The sequence below is a fragment of the Dasypus novemcinctus genome, chromosome 6 (genome assembly GCF_030445035.2).
Source record: "Dasypus novemcinctus isolate mDasNov1 chromosome 6, mDasNov1.1.hap2, whole genome shotgun sequence".
Classification (NCBI taxonomy): Eukaryota; Metazoa; Chordata; class Mammalia; order Cingulata; family Dasypodidae; genus Dasypus; species Dasypus novemcinctus.
Window position 1 is genome coordinate 36002921 of NC_080678.1, and position 19932 is coordinate 36022852.

Below are 19932 nucleotides of genomic sequence, written 5' to 3' on the forward strand. Positions count from 1 at the left end.
CTTTTGAAGCATTTGAGTACTTTTTTTTTTTTTTCCTATTTGGTTGCGTCAGCATGGAGGTTTTTTTGGTGCATTGCCTAGCTGCACTGCACAGGGGCCTGCCACGCAGGTCTGGAATGCCTTTTTTCTTTTCTTTTACCAGAAGGTCCTGGGGATAGAACTGGGTGCTCCATATGGTTCCATATGGTAAATGGGAGCTCATTTGCTTGAGCCACAGCTGCTTCCCATGAGTACTTTTTTTTTTAAGACTTATTTCTCCCTACACCCCCCCTCCCCCCCCCCCCCCCCCCCCCCCCCCCCGCATTGTCTGCTCTCTTGTGTCCATTCACTGTGTGTTTCTTCTATGTCCACTTGCATTCTTGGTGGCACCGGGAATCTGTGTCTCTTTTTTGTTGTGTCATCTTGCTGCATCAGCTCTCTGTGTGTGCGGTGCTACTCTGGGTGGGCTGCACTTTTATTGAGCGTGGCGGCTCTCCTTGCATATGGGGCTCCCCTGTGTGGCATGGCACTCCTTGCATGCGGCAACGCTGCATGTGGGCCAGCTCACCACACACGCCAAGAGGCCCTGGGTTTGAACCCTGGACCTCCTGTGTGGTAGGCGGAAGCTCTGACAGTTGAGCCACGTCTGCTTCCCATCATGAGTACTTTCAAATAGAAGAAGAGATTATCATCGAACTACAGGACAGCTAAAGGGGAAGAATTAGGGAAGGCAAAATTAATAGATGACACACTTAAAAAAGTAGTCTTTCAGAGAGCATCTGTGTTGGTTAATTGTCTCCTCTTCCTTTCTTTTGATAGATATCACTCCTTCATCGCTATCTTGTACAAATGAAACCTTCAGATTTGCTAAAGAAAATGGTCTTGAAGAAAAGGGCTGAACAACCAAATTGCACTATTGATGACAGTCTTCATTTGGAACTTGAAAAGCAGGTATCCCAGGCTAGAAGATCTCAGAGAGTACATAAAAGCATAACTAATGCTAATTTTATCATCGATACATAGGCATTTCTGGATTTAGAGACTGCATTCTAACACACATGATTATAAAGTGAATGATAATTTTTTCTTACCCTTTCATGAAATTGTTCAATAAACTTGATTTTTGAGAATTTATGTAAAAAAGATGATTGTTGGTAATGTAATGCTGAGAGTATTTTTTTTTCAGCCCTTTACTAGGGCATTAATGAGGTAGTAGAGTGTACTTGAGTTAAAAATCAGAAAGTCTGGGTTAAATGCTTGTCTTTTCCCTACTTATCAGTTGGGTTAACTTAAGCAAATTCTTTATTTTTCCTAAGTAACTTTCCTAATTTGTAAACCAGAGATGACATCTATGCTAGCTAATTCTCAGGTGTTAATTTTATTCATTTCTCTAATAGGCATATTACCTGACCTACATTCTTCTTCATTTAGTCGGTGAAGTTAGTTGTTCTCATTCTTTTTCTTCTGGACAACGGGTAAGTAGTTTTTAGTGGTGTGGGGTTTTTTTGTTTGTTTGGTTTTTGTTTTTGTTTTATACCAGGTATTGCTATTGATGGGATGAATGAACATGCTTTATATAGGAGAAAACTTAATCAAAGATTACCTTGGATTTGCCATAGAATTCTGTGTATATTACAAATAGGGGAGTAATAATAACTTTGCAGTTTATCATGTTGACAGGAATTATTTTTTGGCAAATGTTAATTCTATTTATTAGAGCTAAGCTTAACCATAATAACTTGGCGACAAGGTAATATATGCATTAGATTCCAAGGTCACTAAATCCCAAATGAACCAGCTTTTAGCTGGCTTCTTCCCATCTCATACCCCACTTATTTTTTTTTTCTTTAGCGATAACGTTTGCCTTCAAAATTAAACTGGTGGTTTAAACAAAATTTTTAAAACTCATGATAAGCCAGACTGCTTTAAAAATATATTTATAAATTATCCGTCTACACTAAAATTTTAATTTTGAATTATTCTATGCTTTCCATACTACCATGATCCATACTTCTGGGGAAAGTTGTTTACTTTCTTTTGTTCACATCCTAGCTATTCCAACCCGTACTTTAAAACTTAGTTTCTCCTAGGCACGGTAGAAAGGACAGAAGACTGGTTTATCTGCTTTTTAAAATGTTGTTGTATATAGAACTGTGTTTGTTTCCCTGATTGGAACCTAATATAATCATTATCCGTACTGTTATATGGTCTTTACACTATTTTTTTTTTAATTAAGGTAACATATATACAATGTAAGATTTCCCATTTTTCTTTTTTTTTTTGGTTAAATAATTATTTTAAAATTTAATTACTATAAAACTGTATAAGGTGGAAAATAAAATATTTATAGTGCCCTCCTGTATATTCCTCCAGAATTTATGCATATACTAACATAATTTTAACAAAAATGGAATCATACTATTCATATTATTTGCAACTTTTTTTTCACTTTAAGATATATTAGCACTTCTAATTACTTAACTATTGTACTTCAAACCTTTTGTTAATTGATGTTACATTTTCTATTTGATTATGCACAGTGCTGACATGAATGTGCTTGTTCATATATCTCTGCACACTTGTACAAGCATTTCTATAGAGTAAATTCCTAGAGAATTTTAGAAGTAGAATTACTAGGCCAAGGTTTATAAATATTTCAAATTTGAATTATTTAATAATAGCTATTACCATATTTCCCTCCCAGAAGTGTCATTTATATTCTTAACAACTATGGATGAGAGTGGCTGTTTTGTATTATTAAACTTCTAAAACTTTAAGACACTTAACTTTTCAAGGAAACCTATGAATAAAGTTTGTTTCATTCATAAAAAATAGGTCTGCTGTTATTCTTTGAATATTCCACTAAAGAATGTATTAAAGGAAGGACTCTTCAAATTTCTGGGTACTACATCACCCAGTCTGAGCTCTAGGGTTAAGTTTCCATTAATATGCCTTAATACATAGCAAAACAACTTTTATTTTTGTGTTTATTTTCTCAGTTAATTAGCAATAAACCACAATAGTCTTGTTTTCTTGGCAGTAACTACTTTCATTAATATAACTTATATTGTGTTGGGTGATTAACATCAGAAATTGTTAAATGAGGAATAATAGATTTTTTTAAATGATCATTAGTTGCTCTAACTGCATAATCTCTTCTTCATTTGTAATGCTTCAGAACTGTTTTCATCCCTTGTGTTTGTTTTGCACAGAAACACTTAGTGCTACTCTGTGGGGCTTTGGAAAAGCATGTTAAGTGTGACATTAGAGAAGATGCAAGACTTTTTTATAGAACTAAGGTAAGTATGGTTTTTCTTCCTGTGTGTATTGTTAATTTTTTTGTTTTTGTTTAACTTTGGTTGCATAAATATTTGAGGAGAAGCATATAAGCCTTTTTCAAAATAAGAACATACAATATTAGAAACTTTGTTTCTTCTTTACTAATCGAAATCAGCTGCTACTAAATGCTTATAGCTAGATTGAGAATGAAAGGAAAAATCTCAAAGCAGATACATTTTTCATTTTACTGTACTTTCTTTTCTGAAACTGCTGATACCCAAGATGAAAAAGAATTCTTATAGTACTAATGAAACTTATTTTTTTTTTCCCATTGTACAAATTAAGACCTTTATGCCTAAATTAACTTCAAGGATTGAAGCGTTGTCTAAATAAATATATATGTTATAAAACAGTGGCTATGAAAAGTTAAAGTTGAAAACTTTTGTTCATAGAGAAAAAACTAGTTTAACTTTTTTTCTCTGAATATTCCATTAGAGAATGTGTTAAAGGAAGAATTTTTCAAATTTCTGGGTAATATTTCCCCCAGTCTGAGTTCTAGGATGGAAATGAGTTAGTAGTTTGCTAAATTTTTTTTTTTTAAGGTTCAAAGACAGTTGTATTAGACAAAGGGGTGCTGATACAAAATACCAGAAATCTGTTGACTTTTATAAAGGGTATTTATTTGGGGTAGAAGCTGACAGTTCCATGCCACTGAGCATAAGTGACTTCCCTCATCAAAGTCTATTGCCACGTGTTGGGGCAAGATGCCTGCCAAGAGTTCAGGCTTCTTGGGTTCCACTTTTCCCAGGGCTCCATTTCTCTCCAGGCTCAGCTCCTGTGCTTTCTCCTCAAGGCCTGCTGTAGACTATCAGACAAACAGCTCGCTCTCTCTCACCAGGATTTCTGCTGTGTCTAAGGACATGTCTCTATTCCTCTGTGTTCTCCTGTGTGTTCACTTTCCAAGCTCCAGCTCAAGACTCCAGCATCAAAACTCCAACTAACTCCTCTGCTCTTCTCTGTAGTTTTATCTGTGAATCCCCACCCACCAAGGGGATGGGGACTCAACATCCTACTGTCATGGCCCAGTCAAAGCCCTAATCATAATTTAACCACACCGAGGTACAGACCAGTTGGTAAACATAATCCAATATCTATTTTTGGAATTCATAAATCATATCAAACTACTACACTCCACCCTCTGAATTCCAAAAAGACCTTACAGTATTCAAAAAATTTTATATCAGTAGCAATGCCAAGTATAGAATCACATCACAGTCAGTTTAAAGAAATACAGTTTGTCTTGGGACAAAATCCTGTCTGTTATAGACCTCTGAAACATACAAAACAATTTATCTGCTTTCAGTACACAAATGGACAGACAAAGGATAAACATTTTCATTACAATAAGGAGAAATTGGGAGGGAAAAATGAGTTATGGGTCCAGAACAGTTCAGTAAATCTGCAGGGCATCCTCCATTCGATTTCAGAGTCTGAAGTCATTCTTAAGAAAATAGTTTCTTCTCCCTAGGGCCTTATGGGAACCCAGCCTTTCCACAGACTTGCCCAACAGCCATTTTCTTGGTTCCACCCTCATCAAGGACCTGAGTGTCAACCATGCTCTAGACCTCACCCTCCAAGAGCATTGGCAATCTTTGGTTTAGAGTCTTAACCCACCCACCCCCAGTATGGTGAAGTGAAGACAACATCCTCCCTAACCTTTCGCATATTGGCTCAACCATCTTAGAGCAGTGAGTTGACCACCTGGCCTTCCCTAATCCGTGGGGGACAGGCTCGCCCCTCTCAGACCTATGGGACATCGACCTCAACCTTCCTAAGCCTTGAGGAATGTGCTTCACCCTCTTTGTACCCTGGGGCAAAGAAACTCTCCCTGAACATTGGGCAGCCCCATCCACCCTCTTCGACTGCCAGGGCAAACTTACTGTCTCTGTACCTATTAGTGGGGTTTCTCTCTCGGCCCAAGGCAATGTCTTAATTTCAGGTCTCAGCTGTCATGGTTTTCCACTTAAAGCTGTTTCTCATTCAGTCTCTCCTTTCCATGTCCCTTTTAGTCTAAGCTGATGGTGGTTTTGTTCTTTTGTTCATACAGCTCTCAAAAAGTTTGTTGGTTTAGCGTGCAAGTAGCAGGGGTCTAAGCCATCAGACAGTAAGACTTTCCACAAGTCTTTTTTTTTTTTTTTTTTAATATTTATTTATTTCTCTCTCCTCCCCCCCCCACCCCAGTTGTCTGTTCTCTGTGTCTATTTGCTGCGTCTTCTTTGTCCGCTTCTGTTGTTGTCAGCGGCACGGGAATCTGTGTTTCTTTTTGTTGCGTCATTTTGTTGTGTCAGCTCTCCATGTGTGCAGCACCATTCCTGGGCAGGCTGCACTTTCTTTTGCGTTGGGCAGCTCTCCTTAAGGGGCGCATTCCCTGTGCGTGGGGCTCCCCTATGCGGGGAACACCCCTGCATGGCACAGCACCCCCTGCACGCATCAGCACTGCGCATGGGCCAGCTCCCAGCTCCAACAGGTCAAGGAGGCCTGGGGTTTGAACCGTGGACCTCCCATGTGGTAGACAGACGCCCTAACCACTGGGCCAAGTCCACTGCCCCACAAGTCTTTCTGAGATAACTACAAGTTCAATCCTGATTTGCAAGTTCGAAGTTTAGGTTAGTCCTCAAATGGAACAGTTTTGTCTGGGGACTTGAATTCCAGAGGCTTAGAATTTCCAGAATCAGTTTCTGGTTTCTTTGTGCCCAACAGTTCAGTCCTCAGCATATTTCTCTTGTCAAGCATTTTGCTGTAAGCAGCAAGGAGAAGCCAAGTATGTTCTCTGAGTTAACTTTGGAAAATTTTTCAGCTAAATTCCTAGGATTGCCATTTTCAAATTCTGCCTTCCATAAAACATCAGGAGTCAGTCTTGCTAAGTTCTCTGCAACTTTAAAACATGGATCGCTTTTCCTCCAGTTTCCAATAATAGTTTCATCATTTACTTGTAAGGCATCATAAAAAGTCCCTTTAGTGTCCATATTACTATCAACAGTGTCTTCAAAGTAATCTAGGCCTTTTTCATCAAGCATTTCACAGTTCCTCCAAAAAATACTCCTTACCCATTTATAAAACCATTCCAGCATTTTGATAATTGCAAAAGCACTTCCCTACTCCTTGGTACCAAATTCTGTATTAGTCAGCCAAAGGGGTGCTTATGCAAAATACCCGAAATCTGTTGGCTTTTATAAAGGGTATTTATTTGGGGTAGAAGCTTAAAGTTACCAGGCCATAAAGCATAAGTTAGTTCCTCACCCAAGTCTATTGCCACGTGTTGGGCCAAGATGTCTGCTGACATCTGCCCAAGAGTTCAGGCTTTTGGGGTTGCTCTCTTCCCGGGACTCAGCTGCTGTGCTTTCTCCATAAGGCCTGCTATAGACTATTAGGCGAACAGCTCTCTTTCTCTCACCAGGGTTTCTGCCATGTCTAGGGAGCCATCTCTATTCCTCTGTGTTCTTCTCCTGTGTATTTACTTCCCGGGCTCCAGCTCAAAATTCAACATCAAAACTCCAACTAACTCTGCTCTTCCCTGTAGTTTTATCTGTGAATCCCCACCCACCAAGGGCGACAAAACTCAACGTCCTACTGACATGGCCCATTCAAAGCCCTAATCATAAAATAATCATACCCAGGTACAGTCCAGTTTACAAACATAATCCAATATCTATTTTTGGAATTCATAAACCATATCAAACTGCTGCATCAGTGAATGTTTGAGCATAGAGTAGTAGGAAGGAAACTTCAGTATTAATAAAACGATTAAAGTCTTTTCCTAAAACATAAAATCAAACCATATTTTTTAAAAATTTTTATCTTTTTAAGTTTTTTTTATTCCTATATCATCTTTTAGCTTTCATAATGTAAAGCTGATTCTTTTTGCCTCTGTGTTTGGATAATCACTAACTGAAGTCTGAGCTTTGTAACTTGGTGTCTTACCTTAATTAGCTGATAAAGGTTAGTAATTTGAACAATGCCCATTTGGATTTGATATCTATATGCATTATTTTAGTAAATTTAAGTTAAATACAATAATGAGCAACTAGTGAAGTTATATCTCAGAATAGTTCTTCGCCCCAGAGTGGAAACCATAGTTGCAGGACCACATTCTTTTGAATGCTGACTGGTGTTACTGGCCTGTAAATCCTGATGGTAACAGCTAGTGCTGGCAAACATGTTAAAAGGGGACCACCCAAGGCTTTAGTTTCTTAAAGCCAAGGTCCAGGCATGGTTGGTGCCAAAGTTCTTGTTACTTAGAGTGGAGTATGACATGGTGATCTACAGAAAGTGCTTCAGAGGGTGGTCCTGATGAAATAGATGAATTGCATGTCTCTCCAAATCCCTCTAGTAAAAAGGATGGCATTAGGAAAACTGAATCTGCTGAACTCTAGATACAAGCAGAGCTTGAAATTCACTTTTTAAATTTAGAGCAGCTCTAAATTTACCTGTTGAAATCATTTTCCTCAAGCAATTCTGTGCAAGAGCTAATTGAAAATATTTAGAGTGGTAGGGAAGTTTGAATTTTGCACACTTAACATTTTTTGTGGCCTTGAGTCTTTCAAGTAGAAGCTGAGAAGGCAGGGAACAGCCAAAGCCTTGGGGCCTATAACACAGACCACCCTTCAGCTTCTCTGTCTGTGTGTTAAAGGCAGCAAATTAAAAATGTAAGTTCCTTGAAGGCAGGAAATACTTTTTCTGGATGACCTTTAGTAACTATTGGGAAAATGAAATTCTGAGCATTCAGTATTTTATATTATGGTGATGAAGGAAAGTTTTCTTCATTACTTGGATCTGAAAGCCCTTCCAAAATATAAGTGGTTTCTCTTTTGTGATGAAAATCAAATTTAATTTTGGGGTGAGGGCCTGTCACAGCTATCAGATTTTTGGTATCAAGCATTAAATTTATGTTAGGTAAGGATATTTTGATCTGATGCTTTTTTTCTTCTTTTTGATATTTTTAAGGTGAAAGACTTGGTTGCCAGGATACATGGAAAATGGCAGGAAATAATCCAGAATTGTCGGCCTATTCAGGTGTCATTTTATTAAAATTTTATTTATTATTAATAATTTTGCCAAATGATACTTCTTCATACTATTTGAAATAAAGTATAGCAATGTACTTGTTTTTAAATATTTTAAGATTAACTGAGAACTCCTGTATAAATACCTGGTATGTGTGAAGTATTTGTTTACTTTATTAATTTAGTTTTGGAGATGGTTGGAGCCCAGTTTATTTTATTTTATTTTATTTTATTTTTAATTATTGGAGCCCATTTTAAGATGTTATATTGCATCAAATGGAGGTTATTTCATGAAGAACGTATCTTTGCTTCGTAAAGATGCAATTTATATACCATTACATTTCACCCATTAAAGCATGTTTTTAGATATTCACAGAGTTAGACAACCATCTCTACAAACTAACTTTAGAACATCTTTAATACCCAAAAAGGAATTCCATAACCATTAGCAGTCACTCCCCATACCCCAACCAATGACACTACCCCATCCTAGGCAACCACTAATCTATTTTCTGTTGCTATAGATTTGCCAGTTCTGGACATTTCATATAAATGGAATCATACACTACATGGTCTTTTCTGACTGGGTTCTTAGTGTAGTGTTTTCAAGGGTCATTATGTTGTAGCATGTATGTCCGTTTTTTTTTTTTAATTAATATTATGAATATATCACATTTTATCCATTCATTATATGATAGACATTTGAATTGTTTCCATTTTGGGGGCTATTATAAATAATGCTTCTATGAACATTTGAATACACACTTGTATGTGGACGTACGTTTTCAAATTAAAACTTTGGGTATATATCAAATGAAAATATCTTGGATACATACTTAGGAATGGAATTGCTGGGTCATATGGTAACACTGTTAAACCTTTTGACTGCTAAATTGTTCTCGAAAGCAACTGTACTAATTTTCTACATTCCACCAACAATGTATAAGGGTTCTAATCCTCACATTCTTGCCAGCACTTGTTACTGTCTTTCTTTTTTAAGTAAGTATAAAGTTTCCACTTTCATTGTGGTTTTAATTTGCATTTCCCCACTGGCTAGTGATGTTGAGCCTCTTTTCATGTGCTTATTGGCCACTTGGATAGCTTCTTTAAAGAAATATCTATTCGGATCCTCTGCCTATTTTGTAATTGGGTTGTCTTTTTATTATTGAGTTATAAGAGTTCTCCATATGTTCTGGAGGCAAGTCCCCTATTAGATACGTAATTTGCAAATATTTTCTCCCATTCCGTGGATTTTCTTTTCAGTGTCCTGATAATATCATTTGTAGCACAAAAGTTTTTTGTTTGGTTTTGTTTATATTATTTTTATTTCTATCTCCTCCCCCCCCCCCCCCATTGTCTGCTCTCTTGTGTCCATTCACTGTGTGTTCTGTGTCCGCTTGCATTCTCGTCAGGTGGCATGGGAATCTGTGTCTTTTTTGTGTGTATGTCATCTTGCTGCGTCAGCTCTCTATGTGCGGCGCCACTCTGGGCAGGCTGTGCTTTTATCACGCAGGGCAGCTCTCTTTGCAGGACACACACCTTGCGTGTGGGACTCCCCTACGCGGGGTCACCCCTGCGTGGCATGGCACTCCTTGTGCATGATAGCACTACGCGTGGGCCAGCTCACCACATGGGCCATGAGGCCCTCGGTTCAAACCCTGGACCTCCTATATGGTAGGCAGATGTTCTTATCAGTTGAGCCACATCCACTTCCCTGTTTTGTTTTGTTTTTTGTTTTGTTTTGTTTTATTTTTTGAGGTATCAGGACTGGGGATTGAACCAGGACACCTCATGTGTGGGAAGCTGGGGTGCTCAACCACTGAGCCACATAGGCTTCCCTGAGGTTTTTTTCTTTCTTTTGTTTTGTTTTGTTTTGTTTTTAGGAAGCATCAGAGACCAAATCTGGGACCTCCCAGGCACTCAACCACTTGAGTCACATCCATTCCCGCAGCACAAAAGTTTTATTTATTTTGTCATTTGTACTTTGGGTATCCTATCTAAGAAACCATTGCCTAAGAGAGCTTTTTTTTTTTAATGCTATTAGGTTTGGCAACCTTATTTAAAACTGTTGTCGGGAAGCAGATGTGGCTCAGGTGACTGAGCTCCCACCTACCACATGGGAGGTCCATGGTTCAGTTCCTGGTGCCTCCTAAAGAAGACAGTGAGCTGGAGCGACAGTTAGGCACAGCAGGCTGACACAGGATGATGCAACAAGAGACACAAGAAGGAAAACATAATGAGAGACACACAAAAGCAGGGAGCAGAGGTGGCTCAAGCAATTAGCACCCCCTCCCATATCAGAGATCCTGGGTTCAGTTCCCAGTGCCTCCTAAAGACACAGCAGGAAAGCAAATGTAGCTCAAGTGATTGGACTCCTGTCTACCATATAGGAGGTCCTGGGTTCGATTCCTGGGGCCTCTTGGTGAAGGCAAGCTGGCCCAGCAGATGCAACAAGATGACACAACAAAAAAGAGACACAGAAGAAAAGGCAATGAGAAACACAACAAACCAGGGAGCTGAAGTGGCTCAAAAGATTGAGTGCCTCTCTCCCACGTTGGAAGGTCCCAATATCGGTTCCTAGTGCCTCCTAAAGAGAAGAAGAGAAGACAAGCAGACAGAAGAACGCACAGTGAGTGGACACAGAGCAGACAGCAAGCACAAAAGTGGCAGGGGTGGGGAGATAAATATTTTTTTTTAAAAGACAGCACACAGCAAGTGCAGACAACAAAGGGGTAGGGGGAGAAATAAATAAAATAAACCTTAATAACTAATTCATGCCAAATTGTCTTAAAGGAGGCTTCACAAATTTTAATGTGAATAAGGAATCAACTAGGAGCTCATAAAAATGCATATTCTCACTCAGTAAGTCTGGAGTGGAGCCTGAGATATTCTGCATTTCTAACAGGTTCTCAGATTGATGCCAGTGCTGCTAGTCCAGGGACCATGCTTTGAGTAACAAGGGTTTAGAAGTTGTTTATATTTTATATCAAAATAAGAGGAACATTAAAGATTTAACTAGTAAAAGCAGCCTCACTATTTTTTTGACATATTGACTCTTCTGCTCTTGTTGACCTTCATAATATATCTGCATCCTGAAGCTAATATTTCGTTGTTTTCGTTTCTATCTCATAGACATTTTTTAGGCTTGCCATCTTTGCTGTTGATGGTATACTTTAACAGCAAAACTTTATATATATAATCAGCTTAATGTTTTATTTAATCTCCTTAAATATGACTCTCCAAGTGTATATATGGTGGTGAGAAAAACATCCTATACTTAAATCATACTTATTTTTTATTGTTAGACCACAGAATATGAAACTTGAATCTAATTACCATAAATTTTACCAAAAATGTACAATATAAAGATTTTATTTCTTTTATTATCAAAGCTCATTGTCTGATGATTAATATTTGTGTGAGAATTAATTCATAATGTGGTTAAATTTTCCTTTTTCCTGTTGTCTTCCCCTTCTATTTTCTAGGGGCAGCTACATGACTTCTGGGTACCAGATTCTTAACATGACTTGGAACAGCAAGATGTGAACCAAGAAAAATTGAACAAGAGCCTTTCCTAGATGGGTAGAAAGGATTACCACAAAATCCAGTGCAATGCTACGAAAATGTCCAGCAAATGTGCCACTTCAGTATCTAATATGAAGCTGGTAATGGAGAAATTGCCATTCCTGAAGCAGATACGAAATATGAAAGGCAACCGGCCTTTCAGAAGAGCAGAGTATTATAAAGAGAGGGGAGGGATGGAAGCAGCTTATAGTTGCATGCCTACTCCTATTAACTCCTTTTGTTAAATTGTAAGCCCATTATTTTTTTTGTGGGGTAGTATGTGTTGCACTTAGATAATCACATATAAGAGAATGTTTGGACCAACCTGAGGAGTTTGATAGGGAAATCAAGACCAACTTCCAGTTTGATTTAGTTTTCCTTCTTGGTTATTTTATGGCAAAGGAAAATCTTAGAACTGAGCTTGGTAACAAAAAGCATAAATCTTCTGTAACTCCTATAAACCACAGGGAAGTTTGAATCCATGCCTTTTCCTCCACTATTCAAGACTATAAATCTATTAGGTTTTTAAAATACATTTAAACAATTGAGAAGCAGAAATTTGGTATATTGTCAGATCCCCTTAAGGGGAAGAGGTTAAGCTATAAAGTAGTGGGCTCTGTTTTTGTGCTGAAACATTCATACACCATTTGTTTTGGATTTCTTCTGAGTGCATATTTTTTTAAAAATACTGGTTAAGTCTTACAGTTCTGGCTCTTGATAGCCATATCACAGAAGTCCAAATTGTAGAAGCTTAAAGATCTGGAGAGGTTTCCAAAAACCTTGTTTTTATGAGTACATGACCTTGGCAGAGACTTGGATGGTGTTTATTCTTTTGGGTTTTGTGTGTGTGTGTGTGTGTGAGTGAGAGAGAGAGAGTGTGTGTGAGAGAGCGCGCGCATGTGCACGCGCACAGGTACATGCATGTGCTCACTCACATGTGCTTGCATTTTGAAGTTGCACTTGAAAACCACAGCTGCTCTAAATTCATAAACACTGGAAGGCCATCCTTTGGTTTAAAACGGTGGAGGGTTAGTAGTAGTGCATGTGCTGGTCTTAGCCCTAGGGCACTTTGAAGCCTTTGATAGTGACAGTCTTTTATTAGCTAAGTGAAAATTTATTTTAATAACACAGTATCCCTTTTGGGAGGGTTTGTCTCCTAAAAGAGAATGCCAGCTTTTTTTTTTTTTAACTGACTTGGGTGAGATTGCTCTCTTGAGCACTCTAATATCCCCAGTTGGGTAGATGGGGGATTGAGATGGTGTAGGGAACTGGATTTGATGTTTATGGTTTGAGAGAAGACAAAATAAGTTTTGAAAAGTAACGTTTTACCTCTAAGTTGAGGCTTAGGAATAAAAAACTTTTAACTTAAATTTATCATTTAAAATAGCATCAGTAACTTTTTAAGTCCATGAAAGTCTTGAGCAATTAGAGATTTTATAGGGGAGACTAAATAAATCCAGTTCCCAAGAACCCTGGCAAAACAAGGCACCAAGAGTCAATCCAGTAAGTTTTATTTTCTGTTGAGTTTACTGCTAAGAATATTATCTTGATACTACCTCTCAAGGGTATTGTTACAAAATGCCACTTACAGTTAAAGAGATAGATAGAAAGAGTTATATTTGACAGAAGCTTGAAACTCTGGCGTCTATCTGCCCAACGATGGGGGCTTTCACTCTGTAATTTAATACATTGTAGATACATTATTTGTGTGTAATTTTATAAGTGTTCATATTTTTCTCATTTTGCATTGTGTAAAGTGTACAAAATCTCAAAGTATAAAATACTGCTTATATTGCTTGTAATTACAGTGTGTAAATATTTTCTAATCGTGTACATTGATGGGGGGACAAGTAGGTTATTCAGGTTTTTTTTAAGTGACCCTTTTTGTATTGCAGTTTCAACAGATAACTATCCATCAAATTTAAAACCACTTTGATACATTTTTATTTTATTTAACAGTTCCAATTTAAAAAATCTCTATTTTTAAATGACTTTCTCCATTAGAGGAAAATCCTTCATCTATCCCTTTAAAATAGCCAAACGTCAGTTTGGGTGTATTTATGACTCTGGTAGATATCTCCAGGTCACAGTCCAGTTAGTATTTGCATTTGGGTTCTCATAAAAATGTTATGATTCTCTTATAGCACAAGTAGCCCATGGTTTTACTTCACATCAAATATTTCCTTCTCCCTTGAGTCCCATGTTCTGTCTCCCTCCTGCTTCTGTTGCCCAGTGAATGGGATGGTAGAGAGGGAGAAAATGTTCATTGCACAGAAAAATGTCAGGCCACTTTTTGGGACTTGGCAAACAAAGCTTGCACTGAGTGGTGGTGTGTTTGGCGATATAACTGTGCCAAAAATCACCTTATCTAATTTTCTGGATAAGTGTGTCAAACTTATTACCCTTATTGCAGGCCAAAATTAAGGTACTTGTGTTTATGCTTTTGTGTGTAACTGTTTGCCTTTTTGAAACTGCTTTTCTTGTTATCTGAAAATATATTTCTATTTGTTATATCATGTTAAGTAAAGAGACTCTCTATGGACAAAATGCATCTATGTAGCAGTAACAGCTTTGTACATTTTCTGTCTGTCTCTGATGGCAGTGGTGCCTTTGTCACCTTTTGGAAGGATGGCTTTGTATTTTGTTTTTTTAAGTGCCAGTAGTAGCTTGCTTTTGACTTCACAAAATTTCCCCAGAGGTAAAAGATAGAAAATGGTGCGTTGTCATCCAGGCTGTTGGAACATTTGCATGTGTATTTCTGTCCCAAAAAAAAAAAAGTATAGTTGGTGGGGACTGGCCAGTAATAATGTGTGGAGTCTTTAAACCAAGAGTAATTTTTAAATTTAAAAGAAAAAATAAATTAAGAGGTGACCCATTAACAAGTGACTGAGTTAGAGAATTAGGGGACGATTGTCCTGGTTAATTTCAAGGAGACACAAGTAGGGTAAGGTGGATGGGCCAGTGGAGCAGTTAGCATGATCTGTGGTTATTTCTTACTTATTAACAGTATTGGTGCACCTCATTATCTGTACTGTTGTTCCTCTGGGCAGCCCTGTTAGTTAATCCACCAGCTCTTAGGCAACTTACAGGAAAATGCAGATTTCCTTTATCTTTCTTTTTCTTTTTTCTTTTTAAGATTTTATACTACATCTTGTTTAAAGTCCTATGAATGTATGTGTGTGTTATTAAAACTGCTTTTTCTCAGTTTAAACATGTGTTTAATAATATTTGTTTGGGAGTGGGGATAGTTAAGGAACTGGAAAGCCCTGTTTCTTCCCCTGCCCCCATCCTCTAGTTTTTAATCTAATATCTTTCTTCACCTTGCCTTCAGTTGTCCAGTCATATTTTCAGCCTGGTGTCTCCTGTTTCTGAAAAACAAAGTCAGAGTTGTGCACAGTTGACTTTTATAGAAGCCAATTAATAATTTTATATACCTTGCAATCAGGAATCCAGAAATCTCGTTCTTATATTACTTCATTCTCTATGTTCATTCAACAGCTGAATACCTACTCTGCTCAGTACTGAGGAGTCAGTGGTGAACATCAGAACTCTTAGGAATCCTACCTTCTGGTCTACAGGTTAAAACATTTTCTGTTGGGCAAAGAGGACTGGAAAAGAAAATACCCTTGACCCGGCTCCTTTGTTACAGAGCCCAGGGCTAAGAAAGGCAATGCCACACAATGCTGAGGCAGGTCTGGGGACCACTTCCAGCCTGCTAGGCAGATATACTGCCCTAGAATGCTCTGGGTTCAGCCAGCTGGGGGTGAGAGACATGGGCTGGTTCCTCACCAGAGAACCTGCTCCTATGAGCTCACAGAGGGACACGGTAGGCATGGTTGCCCAAGGCTTTGGGTTCCAGAATCATGCTAGTATTTCTCCCTTCTGACAGGCTGGTTAGGAAGGGACCACCTGTGTTTTTCCTCAGCAGTAGGGAGGAGAGAGGCATAGTAACAGTACAAGTAGAAACAGAAATACTGTTACAAGTACTTACTGGGTGGCAGGCAGCACAGCCTTGTACAAGTTAAAGGCCTTGGTTTTGCAGTTAGTGCTGACAAGCACCTCAATTCACCACACAAGCCATTTGATCTTGGGCAAATTACTTCATCTCTTAGTTTCTTCTGTAAAATGGAACCTCAGAGTTTGTGAGGACTAAATGAGTTAAGGCATTAAAAGTGCTTAGCATAGGGAAGTAGATGTGACTCAGGCGACCAGGCTCCTACCTACCACATGGGAAGATGCTGCTTCAGATCTCGGTGCCTCCTAAAGAAGACAGCGAGCCAGCACGTTGGGCAGATGCAGCAAGCTGACGAGATACAAGAAGAGGGCACGTAATGAGAGACAAAGTGGGGAGCAGAGGTTCCCCATGCCTCCTAAAGAAGACAGTGAGCTGATACGGGCAGGGACGGCAAGCTGACACAACAAGATGATACAACAAGAAACGCAGGGAGCAGAGATGGCTCGAGGAATTAGGCACCTCCCTCTCATGTCAGTGGTCCCTGGTTCTACTCGCTGTGCCTCCTAAAAAAAAAAAAGAAACAAGGAAGATGAACTGACATAGCAAGTGCAAAGCAACAAGGGGGGTGGGGAGAAATCTTAAAAAAAAAAAGTCCTTAGCACAGAGTCTGGCACATAGCAAGAACTCCTCAGTAAATGCTAGCTGTTATTAGCCTAACTCGAGGCTCTTATGTGACAATTTAAAATTGATCTGAAACAGTGACTTTGGAGTTAACTGATAACTGAGCAAACCATTTCTCCTAAAATCATTGTATTCCTTCTGACACAGCTTGCTCCAGAGCATATATGTCCAGATAACTATGCTGATTAAAAAAAAAAGCTGACTTTTTAAAAACTTAGCATTCTAAAGCTGAGACAGGGATGGTGGGTGGTGATTTTCTAGCATTTGTGGACATGTCCTAATACCCCTTTTGCTAACCATTCCCCAGGCTGGAGTCGAGAGGGCAAACCAGAAGGCCCAGCTTTGGGTTTAACTCCAAGATGGCCTAGCTGGGAGGAAAACCTAATAGGCAAAACAGTGAGACTGCAGCACTGTTGCACTGGTGACAGTCCCTACTGAAGAGGCACCTCAGCCGTATCTGTGGCCAAAATAAAATCACACCGCCTAAAGGGAAAGTGCTGGGCAAAGCAGGAACAGCAATGCTGCCACAATGAACAGGAAGCAGGACGAGATCTTGACTAGGCCAAAGTTCTCCTGCCTCAGGGAAACTGCTCCTTGCAGGTGTTAGTACCCTTCCTCCCTTCCCCCCAGGATCCCTGCTACAGTCAGTAACTGCTCTGCAGAGCCTGGAGCCACAGCTTTGCTTTTAAGTGGCTGAGTCAGTGCTGAGGACAACCAGCACTACCCTCAGCCTCTTACAGCAGAGTTGGGAAAAATAGCCTAGCAGAAACAAAGGTTTCCAAATGGGAGACTCAGGCCAGTTGTGAAGTACCCAGGGTAGTGTCTTCAGAATAAGGAACCTAGGCAGTGGAGGTGCCTCAAGTGATTGGGTGCCTCCCTCCCACATGGGAGGTCCAGGGTTTGGTTCGGTTCCTGGTGCTTCCTAAAAAGAAGTCTAACAGTGCAAACAAAAATAATTCTTAAAATATATATATATATGTATGTAAAGAATAAGGAACATATTCAGAGAATGACCTGCCAAGTCCCAGGGCACTAAGTCATGGCCAGGTTAGGATTCATTTCTAAGTTTGATTTTGAGTCTATTCCATTGTCAGTATTCTACTTTTAAATATCAGCTTGATTTGCAGAGAAGAATATTGTCAATCTAGTGGGGTTCCTATAGAAAGTTTCTTCAGTTGCTTTCACATCTGATAGTTTCATAAGGTTCAGGCTTTTAGTGGGGAGTACAGCAGAAAGAAATACATCGTGGCCTGAAGCTATATTATCAGAAGTACTGAAGTAACTGCCCAAGTTCAATTTAGTGTCATGCTTGAACTCAGCAATGAAGTCACATGTTTTGCACATTTGAAAATGTGTGAGGTTCTGAGTCTGCCATCAGAGTGCTTCAATGGAGACAGGCCTGCCTCATAAAGTGTAGGTGCGTGGGATGCTGAACCTACGTCCATCTACTTGCCCACCCCCTGCGGGATCTGAAGTCAGCACTGGGGCCTCTGGGAGAGCTTGAAGGAGCCCACCTGACCCCCACAGTTTAATCTCTCCCCTGTCTGGTACTGTGGGCCAGCAAGCTCCCTGCCCTCCCCCACTGCCACCCCAACCCACTTATCCACAACTGCCTGGTTGACCTTGGCCCTATCAGTCCTCGTCTTCCCATCTTAGACTTCCTTAGTCAATCCATCACCTCTCAGGATTTTCTTCTGTGGGATTTCTCTCCCAACATACTGGCTGAATTCTTCACTTCTCTTTCCCATCAGGAGCCCTCATCAAGTCAAAATCACTGCTTTTCATGACCCTGCTCTTCTCTCTACTCCTCAGCACAAGTCTATCCACAAACTTGCCCATTTCCACCTTTGTTTGTGCTATTTACCCTTCAGGCTTGCCCTTCTCTCTTCTTGGACTTTCCCAATCTGATTGTCTTGTCTCGGTCAACAGAAGAATGAATTTCAAGGCAAGTTACTTAACCTCTTAGAATCTGCTTCTCCATTATAATTATGGGGTGGTTAATTCCTCAGGATGGGATGAGGCACCGATGAAGCCAGACCCTCTGTAAAAGTGTGTGTACACTTCAATGGAAGCCTGTCTCCCTCAGCCACCGCACCCACCCACCCACTCCGTACACACACATCCTATTTGCAGAGTGCTGGGAGAGGTGTCGGGTGGAGAGGTGGAAGTGTGATGTGGGCCCTGCTGTCTAGCAGTCTGCAGCCAAAACTATGAGATTTTATAAGATTAAGTGCCAAAATGTGTGAATTCAGAAAAGGGGAAGAGGTGTCTTTCCCAGGGTTCCTTCAGTTAAATAACGGCAGAGCCACGAGGATGCTGTCCTCCGTTCTTCAGGGCATTGCTCTTTCCACTGCACAAAGGCAACAGAGGGGACCATCCGCCTTTTCCCTACCCCCTGCCCCTCATGCTAGGGCTCAGGCTCCTAGACGCTGGCCAGAGCCAGTTACCTCTGCCCTGCGACCTTTCTCATTTTGGTCCCTCTGTTGGGTCCATCTCAATACTATCATGGGTGAAAGAGTGAGGGCAAGAAATCCAAATTTCAAACTTCAGTAGACCCCAGGTAGGATGCAAGTCCTGAGTTGAGGGAAAATTGCAGGGCCAAAAACCATCCTAGCTGAGCTACAGGTGTTGGGAGTTGATTCTGAAGGAGTTTCCCAGGTTGATGCAGGGTAAGGGGACCAAGGCTGGGAAGAACAGGGTATTTGCCCAGGAGGGGGGCACTGGCAGTTCTGGAGTAAGAATGCTGTTCAAAACAAAGTAGAGGGGACCGGAGGTGCTCCAGTGCCTCAGTCCTAGAGGAGGTGAACCTGGGTTAGTGACTAAGACTTGGTGAGTGAACAGGTACGAACGTCATCGGGTTTTATCCAGAAAACAACAGCATTCTTTGTATGCACTTCAGGTCCAGCTGTCACTGCTCCCCCTCTGGGCCTGACCTCTCCCTATTCAGACCTCAGGATGAAAGGGAAAGCGGAGGGAAGCTGTTGAGACCTGTCCTGTGCTCAAAGCTACCCCAAGGCCTGTTCTCCACCTACCAAAGCCCCCCCAACCCCCCCATCCTGGGCAGAAAGCAAAACGGAGGTGGTAGGGGCGCAAGAGGAAGTAGGGACGGCCAGTGCAGCCACAGGGCTCCCAGAAAGGGAAACCCTCTCAGAAAGGGGCTTCGCACGCCCCCCGCAGTAGACCAGTCGGAGTAGTCCTGGGGCCGGAGGACGGGGGAGGGCGGGGGGTATGAACCTGTCGCGGGCGCACGGGGTGGTCCTTGATCCCTACCGGGGGGTGGGGGCTGCCAGATGCCCGAGGCTATGTGCCGTGGCCTCAACCCGTCTCTCTTCTGTTAGGACTCGGGTGAGCCAAGGAGACCAGCGCCCTCGCCCGCACTCCCCATCGGCCCCGCCTCCACGGCCCCGCCTT

The 19932-nt window shown here is 40.5% G+C and overlaps 1 protein-coding gene and 1 long non-coding RNA gene across 8 annotated transcripts in view; one reads left to right on the plus strand and one right to left on the minus strand.

Moving 5' to 3' along the window:
• Positions 1-15096, plus strand: part of SLF2 (SMC5-SMC6 complex localization factor 2) — a 57883-nt gene extending 42787 nt beyond the window's left edge. For all 7 annotated transcript variants that reach the window (XM_004458555.5, XM_004458556.5, XM_071215688.1 and 4 more), the window contains 5 exons: positions 799-930; positions 1377-1454; positions 3192-3278; positions 8263-8331; positions 11807-15096. In XM_004458555.5, the coding sequence (XP_004458612.1) occupies positions 799-930; positions 1377-1454; positions 3192-3278; positions 8263-8331; positions 11807-11842 (402 nt within the window). In that variant the 3' untranslated portion in view covers positions 11843-15096. The remainder of the gene's footprint in view (positions 1-798; positions 931-1376; positions 1455-3191; positions 3279-8262; positions 8332-11806) is intronic.
• Positions 15097-15132: 36 nt separating this feature from the next.
• On the minus strand, positions 15133-19869 carry LOC131278696 (uncharacterized). Its single transcript, XR_011649005.1, has 3 exons — positions 19792-19869; positions 16110-16188; positions 15133-15253 (listed from the first exon to the last, which is right to left on the minus strand). It is a non-coding gene; the product is annotated as an uncharacterized lncRNA (long non-coding RNA).
• Between the last annotated feature and the right edge of the window lie 63 nt (positions 19870-19932).